This window comes from Panthera uncia, chromosome F1 (assembly GCF_023721935.1).
Source record: "Panthera uncia isolate 11264 chromosome F1, Puncia_PCG_1.0, whole genome shotgun sequence".
In the NCBI taxonomy this organism is placed as follows: domain Eukaryota; kingdom Metazoa; phylum Chordata; class Mammalia; order Carnivora; family Felidae; genus Panthera; species Panthera uncia.
In genome coordinates, this window is record NC_064813.1 from 29637210 (window position 1) to 29664062 (window position 26853).

The 26853-nt window shown below is 49.3% G+C and overlaps 1 protein-coding gene across 6 annotated transcripts in view; it reads right to left on the bottom strand.

Moving 5' to 3' along the window:
• Positions 1-332: 332 nt before the first annotated feature.
• The window catches only part of VASH2 (vasohibin 2), a 38285-nt gene continuing 11764 nt past the window's right edge, over positions 333-26853 (bottom strand). For 2 of the 6 annotated variants that reach the window (XM_049634169.1, XM_049634164.1), the window contains 7 exons: positions 23600-23656; positions 22965-23039; positions 15765-16146; positions 14227-14342; positions 10941-10997; positions 9975-10097; positions 333-694 (listed from right to left, as the gene is read on the bottom strand). In XM_049634169.1, coding sequence (XP_049490126.1) covers positions 622-694; positions 9975-10097; positions 10941-10997; positions 14227-14342; positions 15765-16146; positions 22965-23039; positions 23600-23656 — 883 coding nt within the window. In that variant the 3' untranslated portion in view covers positions 333-621. The remainder of the gene's footprint in view (positions 695-9974; positions 10098-10940; positions 10998-14226; positions 14343-15764; positions 16147-22964; positions 23040-23599; positions 23657-26853) is intronic. The other 4 variants (XM_049634165.1, XM_049634166.1, XM_049634167.1 and 1 more) reach the window with 4 other exon arrangements.

A 26853-nucleotide genomic window follows, 5' to 3' on the forward strand; every position in this document is an offset into this window, starting at 1 on the left:
TATAATAACCTTAAATCTCATTATGTGTGCACCAGGAAAAAATTCCAAACTTTGTGGAGATCCCCATTGGAAATATCGGGGAAGCAATACAAATAGAATATAAAAAAAATGAAAACACCATTAAGTTTGCATATCTGATGTCAAGATGCTGAGGTAATATTGACTGCTTAAAAAAAAAAAAAAATCCCACCAATCTTTGCCTCTGTTATTGCTGAAAAAGACATTAATACTGACTGAGTTACCTTACTATATCAAAAGTAGGAGGGAGGGTTTCATTAACATTTCCTACCGGTGAGGCATAATGTTCAAAAGCAAGTAAACAAAAACAGGTGAATGGGAAAATATAAAACTACAGTTTATGGTATTACCCTTTCTATCTGTAGTGAGGGAGTCAGTCCAACTGCAGTGGGCTTTCTTACTTCAGCCTTTCCATGGTTGCCCCTTCGTGAATTTTCTTTCAAAGTTAATTGTTGCCCCCCACTCCGCTTCCACGTCCAAGTGAATCCGTAAAAATAAAATCCACAGGTTCTCCATAAATAGTTGCAGTTCCTCCTGAAGATGCTGGGGTAAAGTGCAGAGAGAAGCACCAGAGAAGCCCCCTTGTTGGCTGATATGGCTTGCCTAAATTCGGATTTGGTAGCCCACTTCATTCAGCGTGCTGAGGTCAGCCACCTTCTTCTCAGGCAGTGCAGGCCTAAGGGACCAAGAAAGGTGGTAGAGTGAGGGCATGGGAGAGAGAAAGGTCACTTAGACTCTGGGAACTCTGTTTCTTTCTCCTAACCCTTCTGGTGCTTGTCCCCTCCACCCCCACCCCCCCACCAGCCTGAGTTCCCAGCTCAACCTCGTGTTCTCAGGTCCACTTCTATGGGATCTAGGGAACGTTTTCACAGGCTTTTGATGTACAGTTCAAAAGCATTTTGGGGTTGCCAAATGAGTTTGTCCAACCTGAAGCCTGAATTCGGTCACACTCTAACTTCTGAAACCCAGTTATCCGTAAACCTTGCAAGGGTCTAAAAAGTTACATCTAATACGGTAGAACTAAAAACCTGAGCCAGATTGTCCTTGAATTCTTAGCTTCCTGATGTTTGTGCCCCGGGGGAAGCCCAGCCACTAACTTCAAGACCTCTCAGGTGACAGATTCGCAGGGAGAGATTCTCTACTATCTTTGAGAGAGGGTTACTGTTCAGGCCTGAATGCATAAAGTCGGGGCAAATCCTTTACAATTCATCTGAAAAAGCATGTCAGGTGTGGAAACTCATTCAGTGGCAAATCATCTCCTCTCTAAATACATTTTCTGAAGTACTAAGCATTTATGTGAAGTCATGTAAGAAAGTACTTCAAGCTGGTAAAGGAAAATCAGAGGGTGCATCATCTGTCTTCATTAAAGACATTTCCTCTATGATTTCCCAATATAAAACTATGCCTAAGCATTCGACGACTTAGCTCACAGTTTCCCCATTTCTCAGTGAGCCTCCTACCCTCTTTGAAAAGAGAGAACTGAGATTAAAAACCAAGTTTAGCAAAACAAAAAAACAAAACAAAACAAAACAAAAACAACCAACTTTAGCATATTCAGTGTGGCTAGTGAGTCCTAATTCAAAAGTTTATAAGAAGACTGAAGACATTTTTACACTACACGTGAACCTTGTTTTAAGTGTTTGAAGAAAAGAGACCAAAATGAAAATATAATTGTTTAAAAGTTTCTTGCTTTATCCTTTGAAAGGCTTCCTAACAGCAAACAGTTTTCCCTTGGCATGAACGTGGTCCAACTCATTCAACGTTATCAGAGCCAGAAATGAACAGCTAGCTTCCATCTAGGGTGCTGCTTAAGGATAGGCTTCACATTTTGGCAACAAGTTCTGCCCCCTACATATTCTCATTCTCTCTGTCTCTCCCTCTACCTCCATCTCCTCTCACTCTCTTCCTCTTCACCTCCCTCCCTTTCTTTTTTTCAGACATATCCCATGTCAACAGTCTACGAACATCCCTTCTGAAACCTGATTATTCAAAGTAGTCAAGAAACCTTCCCTGACTATGTGGCATTACTAAAGAACTTATCAACTGGTCTCTGTGTTGCATGGGGCTGATTTCTCAGCGTGATCATGTGTCCTGCTTTATGGATCGGGAATCATGCCTTTTGTTTCTTTGTGTCTCTGCTCATGGTGCCCAATGTACACAGATGATGCTGATAAATATGGCTGCCAGTGGACAGAAGTCTCAATGCTTCCTTACATGTAGACCCCTGCTCACCGCATCAAAGAGCTCAAGGCTTCTGAGCTGCAGGGTGATGGTGTCCTCCAGCCATACGTGCCCTAGACATCAGCCATTCCCTATAAACAGAGCCACGGGCAGAGTAGCCCCCAGGGGCCACTGTCAGGACCATTCTTGAGTTGACACTTTTGCCTGAGGGTTCAAACTGACATTTATGTCTCTGCCCTAGCCCTCAGCCCGCTAACGTGGAGAGAACCAGGGCTCCTGCAGACAAGTCTGGCTCAGAGTCCATTTGTATCTCGTTCATTTTTTCATACAGCCTGAAATAAAGTCTCTGTTTGGTTTCCTTGCCTGAGGTATGTCATCTTTTCAGACAGCGAATATGGGACTTTCTCCTTCAGAGAGACTCCCCATAAGTTGCATCCTCGTGAGGCAAAGGTGCCTAGAAAGGCAAATCTACTTCTCCCCTCCTCAATGGTCTCCACTTTTAGGAAGTTGAGCACTCAAAAATTCACCTGCCAATGGAAAAGCCTGAAGTACCCCTATGCATTCCTTGCTTTACAAAAGGATTAAATGGAGGTCATTTCCTAGAGCAATCAAAATACAATTTCCACATTGTCTTTCCTGGGAGTAGTACTACTAAGCATATATTCCTTATCCAAATATAAATTACATTTGTATTGAATGGGTTTGTTTTGTTTTTTTTAACCTCACGTTTTTAATCATCTCCGTGTGGCAGAGTCACATCCACTCACCCACATCCTCAACAGCCACTCCACTCCTCCATTGTTCCTTGGCAAAACCCAGATTTTTCGCCGGGCACAGAGCCGCCTAGAATACAAACTACACTTCCCAGGCCCCCTGAGGCCGGGCAAGGCGTTGGACTACGTTGCAGCCAATGAGACTAAAGTGGAGGTTACCGGACGCCTGTTCAGAGAACAATGGCATGTGCCCTTCATCATTTTTTCTTTCTGTCTTGTGGAAGCGATGGCTGGAGCTCGGCCCTCACGGCAGCACAATAAAGAGGCAGAGCAGTAAGATGCCCCCACTACCTCCGCCGACCTTCTTTCACATCATGGCGAATCATGATTAAGTCACCCCAACCTCACCTGCCGCCAAATCTGAGCCTGACCTGTATCATTTCTTTCCCTCCATTAACTCACTAATACAACACCAGTCCAGACACGATGCTAGTCGAGTTGGCCTGAAGAAGGTTCACATGTGGAGTCAGAACACATGCCTAGAAAGTTCTCAAGCATTCCACTCCGGAGATGTGGCCACACCCTGCATCAAGTCCGGAGACTCACTTATAAGAGTCAGTCTTCTGGGGTGCCTGGGTGGCTCAGTCGGTTGAACATCCGACTCCAGCTCAGGTCATGATCTCACAGTCCATGAGTTCAAGCCCCGTGTCGGGCTCTGTGCTGACAGCTCAGAGCCTGGAGCCTGCTTCAGATTCTGTCTCCCTCTCTCTTTGCCCCTCCCCTGTTCATGGTCTCTCTTGTGCTCTCTCTCTCTCTCTCTCTCTCTCTCCCTCAAAATAATAAATAAACATTAAGAAATTAAAAAAAAAATTAGAGTCATTTTTCTTCCCTGGAGCCCTGCACACTGTGTAGGACCTAAGCCACAGTGGCTCTTTAGATCTCCCCTTGTCTGTTCCTTGTGTTTACCAAGAGAATCCCCACTCCAGGGTCCTTGAGCACCTCCCAGTGGGTTCACCCCAGTGTCTGCACCTTTCCTGCCCATGCTTTCTTCCCGACCTGGCCTCCTTCTCAACACCGAGTCACATCTCTCCTTCTTGAAACTCCAATAAATGTGCTGACCCTCATGTGTGAGAACAGCGCTAGCAAGACAGGAGCCTAACCTGGTTTCTCAGGTGTTGGAACAGATCTGCACTGACCTATGTCCTTTCCCTCAGTCCTGTGACCAACAGTGCCTGCCGGATTGGTCCACAGGGTCAAGGAGGTCTAGAAGACAACACACCCTAGCCGCTCCGCCCTGGAATGTGGGCTCGCCGGGGACCACGGTCCAGGTAGCCACCGCTACGCCACCGCCTGGAAGCCATTTTTTGCCCACTTGCCTGACTTCCTCACCTTGGAGCCCATCAGCTCTGAGGAAACAATTTTCACCACGTTTTTCAAAGTCTGTGTTCCTAAAACTTTACCCTTACCTTTGGTCCACTCCTGGCTCCCTTGAAACCAGATGTACTTTATTTATTTATTTTTTTTTTTTTAAGATTTTATTTTTAAGCAATCTCCACACCAACGTGGGGCTCAAACTCACAACCCCGAAACCAAGAGCCGCAGGTTCTACCAATGGAGCCAGCCAGGCACCCCCCAAAACAGATGTACTTTAATTTGGGGGGGGGGGGTCTTTAGCCTCCTTTTTCTAAACTTTTCCTTAGCACCTCCACCAGTTCCCCACCCCACCCCCCCCCCCATCTTCCAGGTGCTGAGAAATCACCATTATAAATAGCTTTCATTTAGTTAGCACTAACTAGGCACCAGGCATTGCTCTGAGAGGTTTACAGGGATTAACTAATTCTCACCATAACCTGATGGGGTTGATACAGGGGAAGAAAGCGAGGCACTGAAAGGTAGCAAACTTGTGGAAAGCAAAGTCACACGTTTAGCAAGCGGCGGAGCCAGAGCTCATCCCCAGAATCTAGAGCCCATGCCCTTAACCACGAAGAAAACCGATCCATCCTCCTGCTGGCCACCCAAAGCATCCTCCCAAGCACCTAAGGATATATACCACAACCACCCCCGTCTCTGCACCTCCCCCATGCCTTCTTGTCATACCTTCGAGGTCCAGCCCAAATGCCACTTCTCCCCTAAGCATCTTCTCACTTTCCTTCCCTCACGATGCATTACTCCTTGCCCCTATATGCTAGGGTATGTCCTCTGGTACCTCTGCGAAAGAATCCTGCAGGTTCATAATCGTTATCCCTGCCTCGGAGACTGAACAAATCGACAGCAGGGATCAAGTAAATTCACCTAGGAATCCCCACTGTTGAATACCCTGTAGTTCTCAATAGACTCGGGTCAAGTTCTCACTAATGTGTAAATGGCTGATAGGGCTTCATTTATGTTACCTTTATGATGGGATGTTTTAAACACAGTCCTAAGCCAGAAATTCAAATCACCATAACAACATTCTTAGAATTAACATGTAGGAAGAATTTTTTTTTTTTCCCCCTGTGCAGGAAGAGCTTTACCTTACCTCTAAAAGCCGCCTGGGGAACCTGCCTGCTTGGAAAGCGGAATGTGGTTCTGCAATGACAGAGAGCTTGAGGGCTTCCAAAAGAAAGGGACTAGATTGTTTCCATCCTCTGTATCCCACTTCCCGACTATGTCCCCCTAGGCATCCAGAACCCAGGGGAGAACAAAAGGCTAATACTGGCAGAAAAGGAGTTCAACTGAGATCCCCAGTGAACTGCCTGAAAGAGGAAACCCTTTTCTTTCAGTGATACTGGCTGCAATTTCCTGGCCTGGCGAAGGGCAGAAGGGCAGAAGTGCCTGTGGGGCCCAGCCAGAAATACAGTTCCCTCCTGGCCAGCTCGTCTCAGGGCCAGAGCTTGTGCGTGGAGAGACCTCTTCCAAGTGCTCCCCTGGCTATAATTAGAATTCTGCAAAGGGATATATTTTTAAGAAACACAAGCACCAGGATGATGATTCAGCCGGATCTGCACTTGCCCAGAACATCTCATCAGATCCACGGCTATTATTTTAGACTGAACAACGTATTTCTCCAAACCCCTCCCCAGTCCAGACAAGGAAAAGATCTCAAAGACCTTTCCTTTTGAAGGGCTCTCAGCCCGCCTCCTGTTTTAGGGAAAATGGGGTAGAGGACTTCACGTTTCGAGTACTACACGTTGCGCAAGGAAGAAGGGGGCACTTCCCTCAGCACACAAATGGATGGTCCCAGCCTCATCTGTTGTCATGTAAGCGTATCCAGGGTGACTTAGGGTGACTGCTCGATGGCCTGGTCCCACGTGTGAACAGTAGAGGCCGTTCAGAAGGTAGGTAGGCTCTCTATGCTGGTTCCATAGAGAAGGTATTCCGAAGCACAGAAACCTTAGTCTGGCACATGGTGGAAATTCACATTTTGGTTTTCTGTTGTAAGTAAGCCACGCCTAACGCGGGGCTTGAACTGACAACCCTGAGGTCAAGAGTCGCATGCTGTACCAACTGAGCCAACCAGGTGCCCCCACGCTCTTCTGACGTGGCCCCACATTTTCAACGTGACCTCTCATCCCAGGTAGCTGGGAGTAGGTATGGTACTTTGAGTTTTCCAGTTTGTCTCAATCTCATATGGCTTGTGATTCGTTCACTTTATCCAAATATATCTATAAAATGCTGGGAGTGTTCACCACTGCTACCTAAACCTTGAGAGTCTGGGGAGAGTGAACCATCACGTCGAACCTCGAGTCTCTCACACCCTGAGGCAGCCTCGGTGCCCAGGAAGAGCTTGGCTAGATTGGATGTTGGTGTCCAGTGAAGCCACAAGGAGGCTCAGAACCAGAAAGTTCATGGCAGCATGTCGGGGACTGAAGTGGGGACCTCACACCCTAGGGCCACGTGTCTGTGTGAGACCGGGTTTAAGAGAAGAAGCAGGAAGTGGAAGGAAAGCCTACAGGATCCGCCCTGAATCCCCAGTCCCCTTTCTGCAACTCTGTGTAAGGCCTGTGTCTGGGGCACCTCCTCTCCTCACTTTTCAACGCCCACCCCCTCTCTGCTTGGCAGTTGATGGGGGAGCAAAGGTCAGAGGGCCTGGGTGGCAGCCGGGAGAACAGGCTCCTGAAGCTTGCTTGCTACTTTCTCACCCACAGGATTTTTTCTTTTTTTTTTTTTTTTTTAAGTAGGCCTCAGGCCCAGCACGGAGCCCAACACAAGACTTGAACTCATGACCCTGAGCTCAAGACCTGAGCTGAGATCAAGAGTCAGACACTTAACCGACTGAGCCACCCAGGCGCCCCAGCCCACAAGAATTCATTTAGCAGCACTTTGTGCCAAGTGCCTCGTAGATCTTGGGTTACTAGGACGAATAGCTTTCCCTGGAGCCAAGGTCCATTCCCTTCCTTCTGAGGGAAATCTGCCTCTTGCTTCTGTTGTATGAGGATACTTCAGGGACACTATCCTTCTATGTCCAGTTCAGGGCCGCCTGATTGGGACGCACAGGCCACCACTCTGTTCGTACTGCTTACTCCTGTCTCCCCAAGGTCAGAGCCCCTTAGTGGACTCTTAGTGGACATGCCCACGTGTTCATCTACTCACCTTCCCACACAAACATGCCCATCAGGACCAGTTTAGCTGTATTCTCTGTGGACTCAGGATTCTAGAGAGGGTTCTACAGTAACGGTGCAACTCTAACATTGACTTCTCGGACCTCAGCGTTAAGGGTGAGGAACAGATTAAACCAGGGATGGTGCTGGCCCAGCGTTTACTAGTTCAAGCAGAGACCCCAGACCCTCCTCTCTTGTCTACTCTGGCAGGAATCAGGTCAGGCCAGGCACCGATTTAGGACTTATGACCTATCTGGGTAGGCCTCAGCTGGAGGGGCACTGGGGGGGGGGGGACTGGTTCTTCCCCACCTGTCACCCTCATTCAAAGCCAGTCCCGCTCCTCATTCACACGCCCTACTTCCCAGGATGGCAGGCACCCTCTGGCAGCTGCAGGGCAGACAGCTGAAGTTGCTATGCAAGCAAACAGGCCTCAGCCTGAGAGACTGGGCCCAGAAGAGACTCTCCAGGATCTGCCCTTTCTTCCAAGTCCTCTTGAGGCAGGAGGCTCTGGCCAGAGACCAAGCGCCACAAGCCACTGTTTGCGATTCCCCTCCTTGCTGCTCCGGAGAACCCGGCCAGGACCCCCGGTGCTATCTGACCTGCAGGAGGCTCCCTGCTCACTCAGCCTCAGGAGGTCTCTCCTGTCAAGACTCCCCATCCATCCCGGTTTCTCCAAGCATCCCCAGGGACCTTGGCCCCTATGAAATCCCAGGGGAGCTAAGCTGGGCAGTCCTCTGCATTGAAACTACCTTGTCTGGGCTTCTAGAAGGAAACTCCACATCATCCAGAAGATCTTACTTCTCCTTCCACAGCCTTTCTACTCTTTGTGTGTGTGTGTGTGTGTGTGTGTGTGTGTGTGTTGGGGGGGGGTCCCCTCTAATTTCCATGCTAAGAAAATTTTCTCCTTTCCACTTTTTGGGACATTTTCTCATTTGGAATCCAAAGAGAATGACTTCGTAGGCCTCATTCAGAGTATCTTCAATGCAATTAGAATCAAGGTGATTCTCTATGACTTCGTTATGACATCATGGCCTCACTTGAGCAATTGCCTGGAGGAACTGGTGTGATCCTTCAAGATAGAATGGGGCAGGAACTCTGTTGTGGAGCTTGGGGCCAGCAGTGAAAGGAGGGAGATCTTAAGATGGAGCTTAGTAACCCTCTGTGAGCCTGAGGGTCTCCAGCAGGGGGAGCAAAGCCCGGGAGAGCCACAGACCGCCACAGAGACAGAGGACCAAGAAGGGAAACCAAAGGGGAAGACAAAGGGAGGAAAAGGACCATAAACCGCAAAAAAGAGCAGAGGAGGGATGGAGGAGGAAGAGGAGCCAGACAGCAGAGACAGAACAGAGATGTTCTCATAGGTCCTTAGGGACTCCTGCCCCACTTGAGAAGAATGTTCCATGCGGTTGCTCCAACTGGAATGAGCTGCTTTCATGCTGACACAGGCAGCCCAGGCAGAAAACCACTGTCCACTCACCCCCTAAGCTCCCAGGTTCAGCCATCGGCAACAAGCCAAGAGCTGCGGACTGTCAGAGACAGAAGGGCCCCCCCGGGAGCGTTCGTGGTTCTCAGGAGGGCAACTGTTGGCATTTTAGGTGGAAAGCTTCTTAATGGAAGAGGATGAGCTTTGCAGGAAGTTTACCATCCCGGACCCCTGAGAATAATCACTGTGACAAGCAAAAACTTCCCTTCCCACCGCAGGTCTAACCCTTGTGCCCAACACGCCCCCCATCCCGAGGGTGTCTGGCTGCTGCTGAGAAGCACCATGGCGGCCCTCAGCGAAGAGCTGAAAGGGGAGGGAGGCCCAGCATGGGGAAGGAGTTTGTGGAAGTGCACAGCAGGCCTTTCAAACGTGGATCTCAACTTCTATCTCCCTGTCTCTTTTAGAACCAGAGGAGCCAACTTGATGGTTCTGTGCGGAAGGTTTGCTTTAAAAGCTCCTAGGGGAGCCGAGTGCGACAAAGGACTTGTGGGGGGAGGGGGGAGGGTCCCTGTCTCCCTCTCAAAACCTTGCCTGATCTGACACTAATGCAGTCTTCACCACTCGCCCTCCAACCCAGCTGACTCTTCTGTCAACCCCGGGGACACTGAACCTCCTTTCCAGAATGATTATTCAGACAACTGCAAAAATGGAGAGGAATGCAGGGCTGGAAGTAGCTCCAGCTGTAGGGATGAGGTCGTCAGGGATATAAAGCCACTAAAATTATCCCAGCACAGAAAGGGGCTGGGACCCCACAGCTGATGGGCCTCTTGCCTGTTATGGTAATATTCCACCATTTGGGCCCCTCCCAAGCTTCATATGGCACCCAACACATTTAGAAATGATTTGATGGCCTTACGTAATGCTAAAAAAATAACACAGTGACACAGTCACAAACCCTTCCTAGTCCTGGCCATTCGACGGTAGGACGGCCAGAATTTGGCGGAGTTATTGGGTCACAACCAAATGCATCCCTTTTTCGTTTCCTCACCAAATCAAGATTACCTGGAGAAAAGCCTGCTTGGTGAAGGCCACGGGTAGAAGCTGAGAAGCTGCTCCTCTCCAGACACACCTCTAGGAGCCAGGGTGCCCTGGGTTCTAGTCTGCAGCAATGGCGGAAGCTGGGATCTGGAGGGGGAGGGAGGGGCTGCCATCCCTCTTGTGCTCCCTGCCTCACGCAGCCCTTCATTTTACTTTCAACTCTTGCCTCTCTGTCCCCTCTCTTCCTACTTGGTAGCCCCTACCCAGCCCTGCAACTCAGAAAGCAGGGTTGAGGAGGAATTAGGGAAAGAATCTTCTCTCCTTGTGACACCTCGATCCACTTGAAACTTCAGCCAAGATGTCTGCCCTCTAGATTCCCCTCCTGACCTCCAAACTGGAACAAGAAGTGGCAAGGGCTTCCACTCCCAAGGATGGCCATGGTCTTCCTAGATCAGCTCATATAAAATGGTCCACAGGATCCCACAAGCCACCTGGCCTCTCTTGATGGTCAAACTCTTCCAACCACCCCCACCCCACCCCTCCCCCACCGCCCCGGCTCTGGCTGTGAAAAAGAAAATGCCTGAAGCCTGACCCGCTGGGGAAAGTTGATGAAGGAAGACTCCTGGGAACCAGTGTTGTGCCCAGGAGAAAGGGCTGTGGGGGCAGGGTAAGGGTCTGGGGGTTCAGGGGCTGGTTGCAGCTACCCTCCACCATTTTGGAAAAGTTTATGTTTTCACTGAACCATGAGCCGTCCCCTCTGTGCTCCTGGGGCCTGTCTTGCTGAGGCTGGGGTCAGTTTCGGGACATAGAGGGAAGAGAGAGGAACTGAATCCCCATCTTCCTGCAGATCTTCCTTCCTGATCCCTCCAATGACTACCCCCCTCTCCCTAGTGACTTTCTCCCCCTCCCCAGGCCCGCTCCGTGCTTCCGGTGGACAGGAGGGGAGAGGACGAGTGGGGCCCCGACACTACAAGGTGGCTTTACACTCACAACTGCGGCAGTCTGAGCGCTGTCCTCTGCAGGCGCAGGCAGGGTCGCTTGCCTCGGCTGCGTGACAGAGTAGCCAGAGATTAGGTTACGGGCATGGCCTGGGGGTGACTGAAAACCAGTTTCTCTATCTGACCCCTAGGAGGATGAACAGTCGGGCTCCTCCCAGAGTGTCTTCAGTGGAGCCCCACGCTGGAGGGTCAGGCTGGGGACACACCCCCTAGTTTCACCTCAGCACCTCAATCTCTAGAGGCCCAGGCCGGTCTGGAGTCACGCTCGGGCCTCAGCAGACCCAGTACCTTCATCTTGACATTCTGTTGTGTTTTAAAGTCAACCAACCCCCTTGGGGCGCCTGGGTGGCTCAGTTGGTTAAGCATCCGACTCTTGATTTCGGCTCGGGTCTTGATCTCGTGGTCGTGAGATGGAACCCTGCATTGGGCTCCACCTTGGACAGGGAGCCTGCTTAAGACTCTCTCTCCCTCTCTCTCTCATAATAATAATAACAATAATAATAATAATAGAGTAAAAAATAAAAATAAAAAATAAAGTCAACCCCCTGATCACTTCCCTCATTCTGATTGATCAAACCATGGATCTCCAAGAGTGGTCTTGGACCCGCGGCATCAGCCTCACCTGGGAACCTGCCAGAACAACAGCTAAATCACAAGCACTGGGGAAGGGGCCTGGCAACCTGTTTTAACAAGCCCTCTGAGGACCCTGTGCTTGCTCAGGTTTGAGGACAGGGTGTGGATCCTTCCATCCATCTTCAGCTGGGCCCTCATGCTGTGTGCAGCCCTTCCTACCCTCCTACCCTGTACGGGTAACCCACCCGCCCGCTCACTCCCACCCGATGACGCACATCCTTCACCAGCAGGATAAAAGCCATTTAATGTACAGTCTGTCAACTTCTACCTCCTCATCTACCTTAAACTCTTCCTCATCTCCCCCCTTCATTTGCTCCAACAACCTTAACAGCTGTCTCCTGCAGGTGCAGACAGGCTCCTTAACACTCCAGATCCATCCTCTCTGCCTATTCCTTCCCTATCTCCTGTTCTGGTTTTTCTTCCTCTGGGCTACTCAGGGCCTGCCAGCACTTCCTTCCTTCCTCATCAACTTATCCAACTTTCGCTTCAACGGTCACTTTTCAGTAGACGGCTCTAATGTCATTATCTCTACTCCTCAACTTCCTCAAACTCCAGAACTGCACTCTCAGCAGCTTCTAGGACACTGTCCCAGGATGCCTGAGAAGCGCCTCAAATCCCACAGTCCAGACTCAAATGCACCTTCTTCCTCCACTGTTCTCAGATGCCCAGCACCCGGCGCATCACCCTGACTACTGTCTCCACAACCAGTTTCTGATATCTTGCTGGCTTTACCATTCCTGGACACTCATGGTAACTTTTTCAGGTTAAAACCTGAACATGGCTTGGACTGCAGAGTTCCTGTGGGTGCAAGCAAAATGGATCCAACAGGGATCGTTTGAAAAACCCACAGCTGCCATTCTGTGCATCAATCCATGACATAGAATGCTTAGGGTTTCAAGTGCTCAGGACTTCATGTGCTCAGGACTTTAGAGGGCAAAGCAGGGTTTTATGGACTATTCAATGGACTGTATACTGGGAGCTTCAAAGGGAAGCCCCCTCCAGGGGCAGAAAAGCTAGCAAATCAAAGGAAAGGGCCCCTTCCTTGCTTCTTGAGTAACCAGATTCCTACTTCTGGAATTCTATGCTACAGGACCCTCTGGGAACGGCTGACTTATTCATAGTCCCCTGAGACAACTGCTACTTTGTTCAGGGACGTCAATGGGTGGATGACCACATCACAGAGTGGGGAGAGACAGGGTTAGGGTTAATTTAAGGTCAGGGTCAAGAGTCAAGGGCCGTGATTAGCATCAGAGGCAGGATTAGGGTCAGAGGCATGTGTGAAAGATCTGAAGCCAACCTGCTCCCTAAAAGGACAAAGCCATGCTGAAGCCCCCCTGTTCTCCAACCTCTCTTGTTACAGGAGCTCCCAACCCGCACCCACCTCATCATCCCTCCCCTTTCAAAGCCAGGACCCCCATCATTTCAGCCAACACCTTTCTGGCTTAGAAGCCGAACCCTGGGCTCAGCAGTGGGATGGGGAATGAGGACAAATAGGGAACGTTCCTCGAAACTGACAACACCCCATCCTGTCCTGTTCTTCCAAAAGCAGAACCAACACTCCCTGTTCTGCCACCGTCCCAGGGCCGACCTGGGTTCCAGCCCCAGTCCCATCACCGACCAGCTACAAAACAGCACAGTGTTCGGCTTTCTTCCTCTGAAAGTGAAAACTACAGCTCTCCCTTCTTACTCTACAGCGTGGACGTGACAACAATAACGTGCTTGCGTGAAAGCAGTTCACCACGAATAAACCGCTCTCATTACAACTTCTCAGTTGATCCTAATGACTCCTTGTGAGATGGGCAGGGACAGCATTTTTATCCTCGGGAAGGGCTTCCCCAGGCCACAAGGCTAATGAGCAGCAGAGCCCGGGCTCAGCCTAGACCACTGTGCGCTGTACCCACATCATCCCTGGTGCGGCGAGAGCCTCCTGTGACCCAGCACGCTGCTGGTATTAATAAAAGTAATATTTTTTCCCTGTATAAGTATGGCCCAAATATTTGCCAGTGGATTATCACTGGTTACTTTGGGCTTCCTCAGCTTCTCCAATCTGTCACTTCTCAAGTGGGTCCTTTTGACCTAAGCAGTAGGTGTGGAATCACTAGCCTCAGGGCTAAAACAGGGGAGCTAGAGTCAGCAAAGAAGAAGTGGGTATTTCTGACGCTGTGATCCAAACCATGATCACGCTTTCTGCTGGGCCCAGAGGGCTGCGGGGTTTTAGGAAGGTTTCATCGATTCTAACGGTCCGCTCTACTGGCTGTGAGAACTGAAGCCCAGGAAGGTTACATGACATGCCTAACATCACGTAGCTCAGAAGGAGCTGAGCTGGCCCCAGACCCAGGCTTCCTAATTCTAAAGCCAGTGCTGTTCCCATGGTGCCAGGATTTCAGGCTACCCTTCATCTCTTGCAGTCTGGGGCTGGGCTCTTCTGAGTCTATAGCTGACAGGTGGTGGCGTCAGCGCAATGGGAGTGACGGGCAGGGGGGATCCTTCTCTACAGGGGATGCCCCCTGCGTGAGGGGCGGTCCTCTTGGAGATCTCGGTCAGCTTTAGATGCCAAGGCCCATGACACAGCTTCATCCCCGTGGGCTAGGACAACCCCACGGATGTGTGTGTTGGGCTTTCGGGAAAGAGGAAATACTACTCACGACTTGTCTCTCCTGCCGAGCCGTCTCGGGGGGCTTGCCTGTCTCCTTCTGGGGGACAGGGATTTCCCCCGACTTCTCACTTGGGTTGGAGAATGGGCACTTGCAGGTTTCAGGATCTGAAGGAGATGTAAGGAGTTACCACATGGGCTCCTGAAGGACCCCGCCCTCATGTCTTCCTGCCCTCAGCCCACCAAGATCCCGTGGCTTAGAAGGCACTGAAGCTGGAAGGCCTTCCAAACAGGAGGTCTGACAGATGCTCCTCTCTCAGTCTACACTGGCAAGGAGCAAAGGTACCACTTCCCAGGGGCTGAAATGATTATGCCGTGCCCCCTTTTCCACAGCAGAGAAGCAGAGCCCAAGGCCTCAGCTCCCCTGAGGCTGCATCTGGGTGCTGGGTGTTGTCTTGTGAAAGCCAAGTCCCATCTACATCGTTCCAGAAACCAGCTTGTTTTTCCTCTGACTCTCCCACCCCACACACATGCACAGAGTGGTTTCAATTTATCAAGAATCTCGTTTCCAGGTCCCTCAGAGTGAAAATGACAGGTCCCCAAGAGCTAAACAGAACTAAGTCTGAGGTTAGCATAGTCTCTTTTCCCCTGTGGTCCTCAGTGTAGGCACAGGCTTTCTCTCAGTGACTCCACAAGCCCTGGAGGGACAGGGACAAGCAGGCATCGTGTCACCATGGAAGTGACACGGCAGAAGCAAGAAGGCTTTACGAGTGTAGTTTATATAAAGCCAGCACAGTACATGCTTCTTTCCTATTGTGACACTGGGTCAGGATTTTATGCCAAAACGCGTTGCAACTTAGAAAGCAGAGATATAATGCAACTCTGCAAGAGATGATAAACCAGCTGACCCACTCATCCTGCTGTGCACAGGCCCTTCTGGTTTTAAGTACTAAAAATTTCACGTCCTGGGAAACCTCTCAGTTTCAGACAAACTTGGATGATTGATCACCCTGTTATAATAAAGACAGAACACAACAAAACTATAACCTTCATCTAAAATGGCTAACATTTGGGGCGACGGGGTGGCTCAGTCGGATAAGCGTCCGACTTCGGCCCAGGTCATGATCCCAAGGTTCGTGGGTTCGAGCCCCGCATCGGGCTCTGTGCTGATAGCTTGGAGCCTGGAGCCTGCTTCGGATTCTGTGTCTCCCTCTCTCTCTACCCGCCCCTGCCCCCACTCTGTCTCTCTGTCTCCCAAAATAAACAAACATTAAAAAAATAAAAATAAATGGCTAACATTTTAGATTTGATTGCATAGAAGGAATTGTAGGCCAAGACACTGCTGTAATTATAACATCTAAATCAACTTTAGCTCCAGTGTTTGAAGTAGCATATGCAAAGAGAAACTTTAATTATCCGTGTCAAATAGCGAATGATTTCGATTTTTTGTTTTAATAGGGTGGCTACTAAGTAAGACAACCTCAAGGAGATTTTGACCGTCCCAAAAACACGGGGCATGAGGCAAGAGGAAGAGACAGAAGACAGGGATAGAACTCTTTTGCATTGCTCATCTGTCTTCCCAGCACCTACCTTCATTCTCATGTCCCTGGCATATTTCTCCAGCTCCTTCCTTATGTCAGCCCTCAACATCTTTGAGACATTGAGGACCAGCTGCTTCCACTCAATGGGCTGAAAGCTATGAGGCTCATGGGGGACATACAGCCCAATCTTGACCTTCTTGACTGTGTGCAGGTACTTCTTGTAGGAGTCTTCAAAGTCAAAGATGAGGTCACTCAAAGTCCGAAAGGTCAACGGCTTGTCCATCAGCTCAGCCCTTCGGCTCATGCCCAGTGAGCCATAGCGGCCATTGCAATAAATCCCCAGCACAACATGGTGAAAGTAGTTTCCTGAGAAGTAGGTTTTAAAGCTGATGGGGAATCGCTCGATGGAAGGCTGTCCATTGGTTAAGTATCTTAGACCATCTGAGTCAAGGAAGAGAAAGGAGACCTTGAAAATTCACAGAGCTTGGACTCCCAGTAATGGAAGTGGCCCATACGGGCAAAGTGTCCATCCCTCTGCCTCTGAGTGGGCCCACACCTTACCTTTCCAGACTAATCCTTTTTTTAAAAATTTTTTTGACATTTATTTATTTCTGAGACAGAGAGAGACAGAGCATGAACGGGGGAGGGTCAGAGAGAGAGGGAGACACAGAATCCGAAGCAGGCTCCAGGCTCTGAGCTGTCAGCACAGAGCTGGACACGGGGCTCAAACTCACGGACCGCGAGATCATGACCTGAGCCGAAGTCGGACGCTCAACCGACTAAGTCACCCAGGCGCCCCGAGACTGATCCTTTTAGAAAGGATTCACTTGATATCTTTGAGTACCTAGTATACAGTGCATATCAGAGCCAAGTTAATATGGGACAAAGAGAAAAACTTGCCCTCTACTTTAGCAACTAAATAAATGCAAAATGAAACAATGATCTCTCCCTTTCCCTCAGTCTTCTACAGGGCATGATGAGTATTAAAGGCTTTTTTAATGTAATCAGAATGATGTTCTTGGACATTAATTCTGGCTGGAGCGTGTGGGACAGACCAGGAACCGAAAGCCTCTGCAATGCTCCAGAGAAGAAATGAAAACCAGAATCAAGGCAAGGCAATGCGGACATAAAAGAAACAGACTGGTTGATTAGCTGGATGGCAAGGTGTCAGAACAGCTCATACCTGCACCTCATCTGCTCCTCTCACGGGCCCCGGCACACCCATGTCGACAGCCTTGGGTACCACACAGAAAGCTGCCTCCAGCACACAAACCACAGACTCCCCTCATCCCCAACGCGCTTGGGATCACAGCTTGGCTTTCTCCACTTATCAGCCCATTTGGATGGACTAACTCAGCCTCTTACCGTTGCCTCAGTTTGGGACCAGTAACCCCCACAGAGCGCAGCTCCAAGTATCTACCCCCCGTGCCTCCACACGCTGGAGCCAGGGGCAAGAAGTGCCACATCCACGAGCCCATCTCAAAGTCCCAGGATAGCCCTGGCCAGGACTGGGTTTTCTGGAGAGTGATGCGGAAAACTCACTGGCGTCACTTTTCTGCTGAAAACATTTGGTGACTCCAGAGTGTTTCTAAGGTAAATAATCATCCAGGTGTTGAACATGGTGGCCAGGGCATGATAAGTGCTCAGTTAGTAGAGACGGTCTTCCACTCTCTGAGCATTTCTCTTCACCGTTTCTTGCCCCCCCGCCAACGTGCTTTCCACACAAAGGCCAGAGTGGTCTATTCAAGCCAAAATTTGGTACACGTCAGCTCTTCTGCTTAAGTTTTCAGCGTCTCTCATCTTCCCCAGACTTAGCCCAAATCCCTTACAAAAGTCCTGCCACGATTCAGCCCCTGCTCATTATCCCTTTGTGCAATCTCCTTTCCGCCACACCCTGGACTAGCACACGGACCCAAGGGTGACCCGTGACTTTTTGAAGGATACGCTGGGACCCCAAAGCATCCACACCTGTGCCCTCAGCACGTATAATCCCTCATAATGTGAAGTCAAATGTAACTGAAACTCCTAAATGACTTTTAAATGGCCTTTACAGCACAAAGCTATGAGACCAAAGCGACCTATGAAACTTTCAACAAAATGCCACTAAACACTCTTCGCACTGCATGACGCCCCCAACTGCGGTATAACTTGTCTTATGGCTTCACTGCACATCAGCCTTCTAGGGCAGGGGACTCAATTCCTTTGGGAACTCCTAGGAATTGTGAGTGATAAGGATGCTGTGGGCCCTATCCTCTTTCCACAGGCTGCACCTCAACGGGAACAGCCTCACTGCTATCCCTTCCCCCTTCCTCTCCCTTCTCTGACCTTCTTCTGTGTGGGTTAAGTACCACCCCCACTCCCACTCAAGAACCCCTGTAGTAGCCGGTGCTTAATCACCCACTATTGTAATTGTTTATTTGTTTGCCTCTTGCAAGGAGTTCTGTTTCACATGCTGGTGTTCCCCGGGGCATAGCACAGGCCTGGCACAAGGAGGTGCTTGCTTAATGCTTGTTGAATGGATAAACCTCCACTGTGAACATACATTCCTGCATCAGTGGGGGCCAACGCAGGTTCCCTTGAAAGACAGGAACTAATAGAAGCCAGCCCGCAGCCCTGAGGTCAGCCTCGTCCTCAGCCTCAATTTAGGCACAGAGGCTCCTCTCTATAAAAATGGTTACCTGTTTTCACTTCCCCATGTGACGTTAACCGGCAGGAAGGGAGTGAAATCATATCCTTCTGAGCCCTCTTACATCAATTCTTGCTTGTTTTCTGGGACGAGCTCTCTGGGGCTGGAATAAGGGCATTCCTTAGTTGTTTTAGTCAGTATAACAAGCACTTACTGGGTGCACATCTCCTGTGCCAGACAGCCCACAGGTGGGGCTGTGGAGCCGAAGATGAAGAATCCAACCCTTCTCTGTAAGTCTCTCAGGGAGACAGACTCAAAGTGGACACAATATGATCAGTACAGCAGTTCCTCAAAAAAATGAAACATACCATTGCCATAGGATGCAGCAATTCCACTTCTGGGTATGTACCCCAAAGAACTAAAAGCAGGGACTCGAACCCGATAGTTGCACACCCATGTTCATAGCAGCTTTGTTCACAACAGCTCCAAGGAGGAAGCAACCCAAGGGTCTGCGGGTGAACGGATCCAGGAAATGTGGAGAATACATACAATGGAATATTCAGCCTTAAAAAGTTAGGAAATTCTGGGGCACCTGGGTGGCTCAGTCAGTTAAGGATCCGACTCTTGATTTTGGCTCAGGTCATGATCTCAAAGTTCGTGAGTTTGAGTCCTGTGTCACTCACTGTGCTAACAGTGCAGAGCCTGCTTGAGATTCTCTCTCCTCTCTCTGCCCCTCTCTTGCACTCTCTCTCTTTCTCTCTAGATAAATAAATAAATAAATAAATAAACTTTTTAAAAGGTTAGGAAATTCTGACACATGCTCCATGGATGAACCTTGGGGACATTGTGTTAAGTGAAATAAGCCAGCCACAAAAGGACAAATACTGTACGATTGAACTTTACGAGGTATCTGGAGTAATCAAATTCAGAGAGACAGAAGTAGAACGGTGGTTGGCAGGGGAGAGGGGAGAAAATGGGGAGTTAGTGTTCAATGGGCGTTTCAGTTGGAGAAGATGAAGTTCTGGACACAGAGGGTGCTGACGGTTGAACAAAAGCATGAATGTCCTCAATGCCACTGAACTGTGCACTTAGAAACAGTTACAATGGTAGATTTGTGTTATGAATATTTTACTGCAGTTAAAAACCCCCACACTCACTATATACGTATGTCAAGCCATTATGCTGTTCCCCTTAAGCTTACACAGTGCTGTACATCAATGGGATCTCGATAAAATGGAAAGGAACCACCCCAGTGTGATGTGTACTGTCAGAGAGGTAAGCCCAGCGCGCGGGGAGAGCAGAGAAGAGGTCATGCGGTGACCATGCCAAAGTTAGTCTCGTGGGACAAGTAGAGTCGGCCACGTGGAGAAGAGGGAGTGAGGAGGGTGCAGGAAAGACCGGTCTCAAGGATTTGTTCCATCTTGATGGCAATCAGGAAAGCCTTGGGACCTAGAGGACCTGGGCTCGGAGAAGGAGGGGACAAGGATGAGGGCAAGGAATGGTCTGGGCTTTTCTAGGGAAGAGGGAGACAGCAGTGCCCAAGCTCCTGGAAGATCCACCCGGAATCTAGCCGGCTGGGCATGTGCCTACCCCACCTCTAAGAACACACCTGCCACTTGAATCCGGCACAGAACTTTGGTACCATGATTAACCCCTTCAGGGTCAGCGAGGCCCCTGAAATTGCTGCCGGAATTAGAAGATAACTTGGAACCAAAGGTCTATCTCTCCGGCAGGCATGTGAGAGTGTGAGCACGCACTGAGGCAAGATTGAAAGAAGGGGCTCTCCATGAACGAATCCTGAACAGTGGCCTCACGTCAGACGAGAGGAAACAAGGCAGGACAAGACAGGGGACACAGGGCTCTAAGCAGCAGCCAAGCTGACCTGTTTCAAAGTTGCTGAAGTGCCATTTGCCTCCCAGGACCTGCAGAGGGGCCTGTGGGAGACACGGACATCTGACTCAAGCCATGTCCTTCCCTGTGCTTGGGAGAAAAGTGGGCCACAGGGGTGCTGACAAAGAGCAAAGGGAAAAGACAAAGATGCTGTAACTTTTAGAATTCAGGTCTGGGTTTCTCGTCTGTGTCCAAGAGTCAAACTTCCCTGAGTTCAGCAGTGTGAGCCATGTTTCTGCACCCTTCCCACCTCCTCTGCCTTTTTCTAAAACGTCACACCAGTAAGAACGAGGGAAAACCAAGAGCCACTGTCCCCTCATTTGGGCTGGCCCAGACGCTGGTCACAGGTGTATCCCTCACAGTCCCTAAAGATTTAAGTAATCCCAGTAAGCCAAAATCGTGTTTGGGTTTATACAATTTGCGCAGGGACACGGCTACTGTGTAAAGCAAGGTGACCTCTGTCCAGGTACACCCGGACATCCGTCAGCAGAGTCTGAGGGTAGCTGGGCCACCTAGGGAAGGGCCCGTGCTTGTGCTCTCCCTCACTGATCCCTCCGGCAAATCCCCAACAACTGTTCACCCCCATTAAACTTGCAGGGGGCTGTGCCCAACAGCTGTGGCTGACTCCTGCCACAAAAGGGCCCTGGGCCATCTGCTGTCCCCACCCTGTTCTGCCCTCCTGCTGGGCTCCCCAGCACACGTTTCATCTCCTTTGTGAGGAGCAGGATGGAGGTAGGACAAGAGAGTGGGGCAGGGCCTCAATACGGCTCAAGTTTCCATTTTTCAAATGTCAGCCTGGGCACCTGTGGACAATCGTACTTCAGACGAGGCCTGGCCAGGGTTTTGCAGGCTGCAGACGGCCAGAAACTGCCTTTCCAGTGAAAATGTCCAGCAGACCGGGGCGCCTGGGTGGCTCAGTCGCGTAAGCGTCTGACTTCGGCTCAAGTCATGATTTCACAGTACATGGGTTCAAGCCCCGTACCGGGTTCTCTGCTCTCAGCACAGAACCTGCTTCAGATCCTCTGTCTCCCTCTCTCTCTTTGGCCTTCTCCAGCTTGCGCTCCCCCTCTTTCTCTCTCAAAAATAAATAAACATTAAAAAATATTTTAGAAAACGTCCAGGGGACCAAACCAACAGACTGCACCTGTCCTATTGTCCCCAGTCCGATTTGGAGTCACCTGTCCTTCTGCTGACTTTGGAATCTTCTTCTCTCCTGGTTTTCCTTCTACCTCTCTAACTTTTCTATCACAGGCTCACCGTGTCCAACCAAAGCAAAAAGTAGTGAGAATCCATCCTTGATCTTTTTCTCTTCTTACTCCTTGAACAGCAGCTACCACCCCCTAAATACTCACAGCTCCCAAATTTCTATTTCCGGCGCAGACCCGGGTCCTGAGCGCCACACTCTAAACACCCCCTCCCTCAACAACCTACAGGTGTCTCAGATGGGACATATTCAAATCCGAGCTCATCTCCCCCTGAATCCACCTCTCCCCATCACATCCTTCCCTTGGGCTGCAGCACACTTATCCGATCACCCAATTTTCCAAGCCGGCAATGTGGGCTCATTGCCTCTGTCTCCTCGAACTCTTACAGCTACTCAGCCCACAAGTGGTGCCAATGACTCCCCAACTCCTTCCTCCACCTTTATGGCTCCTGGGCAGAAGTCTCTCACCTCTCTGTATCCCTCATCCATCCAGCCCATCCTCCACAGACTGTCACCCAATCTGGAATCCAGAAAGCTGTATTGGTTGATTCCTTCCTCATCAACTCCTGCCCTCATTTGACCTCTAAATCCTGTACATACTGTCTCCTTGATGTCCCCTCACACCCGCTCCCATGGCCAGGACCATGGTTCAAGCACCACCATTTCTCTCAGGGAACAGCTCAGTCTGCCTTTCAATCTGCCCTAAGAACCACCTCTCTAAAGAACATGCCTGAGCGTGTCATGCCTCTGCTCCAGATCTTTCCCGTGGGCTTCCCATTGCCTTCTGGAGAAAGTTCTCACTTCTCAGCACAGACCTCAAGGACCTAACCAGTCTTACCTGGGACCATCTACCAAGTTCACGTCTTTTTGCATTTCCTTGGTTATTGCCCCCTTCCAGTTGTCCAACCCAAAGGACCACAAGTTTCTTTGCTCTTGTGCCAGATCATGTTTTATTGCCATCATCACTAACTAAGTCAGTGCTGTCACAACTTTTCTGGACCATCTTCCCCTTAGGCCAGGCCAGGAGTCTGTGGAAAATGGAACAGAATGTATGGGAGAGACCAGACCCTTGTTTCAGCTCTATGTTCTGCGGAGTCAGGACTCTACGCCATTGCTTGGTCTCCTCCACAGTCTACTCTTAGAATCTTCCCCAGAGATGCATTTGGATAATCCTATTTCTCCTGAGTGTCTATCCTGTTATAAAGCCAGATGAATGCAAAAGATAATGATACACACTCTCTCTCTAGTCCCTCTAAGTTGGAATTCTCCTTGTGCCCAGCGGATGTGGCCTGACCTAGTGGTACTGGCTTCAGCTAACAGGTTACATAGACAATGGTCCCATCAAGCTCTGATTTGGTTCAACTCCAGAAGGTGAAAGTTAAAGAGAGGCACCAGGGGAGCTTGCCAGTTTCCCCCAAGGAGACAATGGGCATCATCTCTGCGAATCTAGGACAATGAAGGCACAATCGGCCTCACTCTGAGGCCGCCATCTATGGAGTAAACTTAAGCAAACATAACTCAAAGGATACATGCCCAGGATGACAGCTTCAAGGCATTTGATAGGCAAGGACTCCCGAGTCATTTCTTTTGCTGTTTCCATTAACCTGTAGGATAGAGCACAACAAAGCATCTCAGGACTTGTTTCATCATGCAGTCAGTCCGTCTGTCAATCCGTCAGCGTGCCTGTCTCCACATTAGGTGCCATGCAGGATTGCAGAGAAAAGGGGAGAGCTCGGCGTGGAGGATGGAACCAAAGCACATCTGCACTGGCAGAACTAAATTCTTAAATTCTCCACTGCTCTCTCCAAGAGTCAGTTCCTGGAGGTTAGTGCCTATATTCCCCAGCATCCTCCCAAGGGGAGGGCAAGGGGCATTACACAGGACAAGGGGCTTTACAAAGAGAAAGTAAAGGAGACCACATAAAACTAATTTCACACGCCTCCCCCACCCCTGGAAGAGTTAGTCTCCACCATGGAGCTTAGCTGTCAGAGTGGCCCAAGCCCTAGCCCCACCTCCAACCTGGCCCCAGGGCACCCCCCCAATCCCAGTCCCTTACAGACTGGATATTTAAGCACTGGGATACAGGGATAAAGAGTGAGAGAGGGAGTGGGCAGCTTTCAAGTAGGAGAGACGTCACCTGGCCCACAGATCATGCACCACTTACCCACTCAGCGGTCTCATTTTCCTAATTTCAAAGAACTGGGTCCCTGTATGATTGTATCTGTGTGAAGTATGTAAAGGGAAAGTGACAGAAAACTCCAAAGGCCCCAGTAATCCAGCAGAGGAAGCTGTACATTGATTTCTCAAAAGGATAAAGAAGTAAGGGGCTTTCCAGAAAGTGTTCAGTAGCCAGAAGGTAGCCAAGAGCCTCTTACTCCTCAATGTCCTGCTCTGAAAATCCAGTTTCTAACTCAAGCCCCCAAACAGCTTGGATCTTTATAATAGCTATTTCAATCTGCTCTGTATTCTGTTTAGGGGAAAACATGTCTTAGTTCACCTACTAGACTACAAACTCTGAGAGTTGGGATCATTTATTTATTATCTTTATATTACCCATAATGCCTGGCACAAGCCCAACATATTCCAGTTAGCAAATATTATTAAATGAATGAGGAATAAATGAATACATGGGTAGACAGACAGATAGAAAAATGGGTGTATTGGTAGAAGGGTGGATGGATGAATGGAAGGAAGGAAGGGTCGAATTGATGAAATGGAAAGGTGGGTGGGTGGAAGGATGGATGGATGGATAGATGGAAAGAATGAATAGAATGAAGGGTGACTGATTGGAAGGGTGGATGGATGGACAGATAATAGAGATGGATGGATGGATAGAAGGAGTGGATGGATGGATGGATGGATGGATGGATGGATAGGTAGGTGGGTGGCTGGATGGACAGATGGATGGATGGAATGGAAGGATGATGGATAGAAGGGTGGGTGGGTGGTAGGGTTTCTCAATAGCACACTGTCTCTGCAGCAAAGCTTACTGTGGAGACCTCACTTTAATTTCACTGGACTGATACTAGACAATGATTATGAAGTCTGAGAAGATGACACCATTACCCACAACTTGGGATTTAGCTGCTTGCCCAGAAAGTGTCAGGGACCGGCAAGCCTGCACCAGGTCATTCTGAAGGAGACCAAAGATTCCTTGATGTCATGCTCTCTGACACTGGATCTTGATTTTCTTCAGAGCCTGAACGAACCATGAACTTGTAACCCTGGCAGCGTGCATGAGATCAGATGCGTGACCCTACAGTGGTACAGGCAGTGGCAGGTGGCACCAAGCACCTAAATGCCCTGCACACCCTCTCTGAGGAGGGTGAGGATTCCCCTCCCAGCACAGGCATGCCTGACCACTCAGACACAAGCATACGTAAGAACTACCAGGCAGGGGGAAGGGGGAGGAGGAGCTCATTATAGGCAGATTCTGGGATCCACCTCTGGAGATTCCAATTTCAGGCTAACGGTTTTATTTATTTATTTATTTATTTTAATGTTTACTTTTGAGGCAGAGAGAGACAGAGTGAGAGCAGGGGAGGGGCAGAGAGAGAGAGGGAGACACAGAATCTGAAGCAGGCTCCAGGCTCTGAGCTGTCAGTACAGAGCCTGATGTGGGGCTTGAACTCATGAACTGTGAGATCATGACCTGATTAACCTGACTGAGCCACCCAGGCACCCCCAGGCTACGATCTTAACCCTAGATGTCATTTCCAAGTCACCCTGTCTGGGACTGTTCTGTTGGAGGTTCCAGGGTGAGAGCCAGAAAGATGATTTTAACAAGCTCACCAAGCTGGCAATTATCAGCATGAGCCATAAGAACAGCCAATAACAGTACAGGCTTGCCCAGCTATTGAAAACTGCAATATAAAAACCCTTAGAGGTAAAAGAGAAAAACGAGGGGCTAAGCTCCCAACTTCAGCTCAGGTCATGATCTCACGGGTTCGGGAGTTTGAGCCCCCCATCAGGCTCTCTGCCATCAGTGCAGAGCCTGTTTTGGATCCTCTGTCTCCTTCTCTCTCTGCCCCTCCCCCACGTGCACAAGCTTGTGCATTCTCTCTCTCTCTCTCAAAAATAAATAAACGTAAAAAAATTTTTTTAAATAGTGAGATTCCTGGTGTAGTTAAAGTAGAATTCAGTGAGTAAAAAAATCTATTTATATGCCTAGCTTTCTTCCTTTTCATAGATCTAATCTATACATCTAGCATGTAAAGTGAGACAAATCCATAATAAAATAATAAAAAATTGCCTGGCCTTCCTTGCTCAGTTCCTTACAGCTATGAGCTCCAGAAAGTGAGCTGGAGAAGAGAGCCTCTTGTAAACATCACCTTCAGAGGGAGAGACTTACTGAGCCTGAACTGATCCTCACAAGGTCTCTCCCCATGCAAAGAGCTTAGGGGGCACCTGTCTTTCCAGAACCCCATGCAAGATCCACTTATGGCTAGCATTCTGAAGCTGTCAGAATCTGTCCTCTCCTATCCCCAAATGAGCCCGTCTATAGTCAGGGCTGGCCTGGTGCCCAATCATGTGTTCCTGTGTCCAGGACAAAGCAGTAAGTCCCAAGGAACTAAATACAAGCATTGTATTGTCCTTTGCTGTACTGCCCTTCATAGAAATGATGGGGTTTTGTTTTTGTTTTTGTTTTTTTACAGACGGAGGGCTTGTGGCAACCCTGCGTCAGGCAAGTCTGTTGGCACCATTTTTCCAACAGCATTTGCTCACTTTGTGTCTTTGTGTTACACCTCGGTAATTTTCACAGCATTTCAAACTTTTTCATTATGATTATATTTTGTTATGGTGACCTGTAATCAATCAGTGATTATGCCTCAACTGAAAGCTCAGATGATGGTCAGTATTTCTTAACAAGAAAGGCTTTTTATTTTATTTCTTTAAAGTTTATTTATTCCGAGAGAGAGAGAGAGCACAATCGGGGGAGAAACAGAAAGAGAGAGAGAGAGAGAGAGAGAGAGAGAATCCCAAGCTGATTCTGCACTGTCAGCACATAGCACGATGCAGGGCTTGAACTCAGGAACCATGAGATCATGGACCTGAGCCGAAATCAAGAGTCAGACACTTAACCGACTGAGCCACCCAGGAGCCCCTAAAACTTTTTAATTAAGGTATGTAGATTGTTATTTTAGACAGGTTACTGCACACGTAATATACTGACTATAGGGTGGTGTAAACATAAGTTTTATATGCACTGGGGAAACAAAAACTTCACTTGATTCGCTTTACTGCCACATTCGCTCTTTTGCAGTGGTCTGGAACCGAAACCGCAAAGGTCTTCGAGATCTGCCTGTGAAAGTGTGGTCAGAAGAGAAACCACAGAGGCCACACTCTGCCTTCTTTGTGTGGTGGCTCCAAGGGCCAGGTGACCTGGAGCGCAGGATCCCGGCAGCTTGTTGGGTGCTC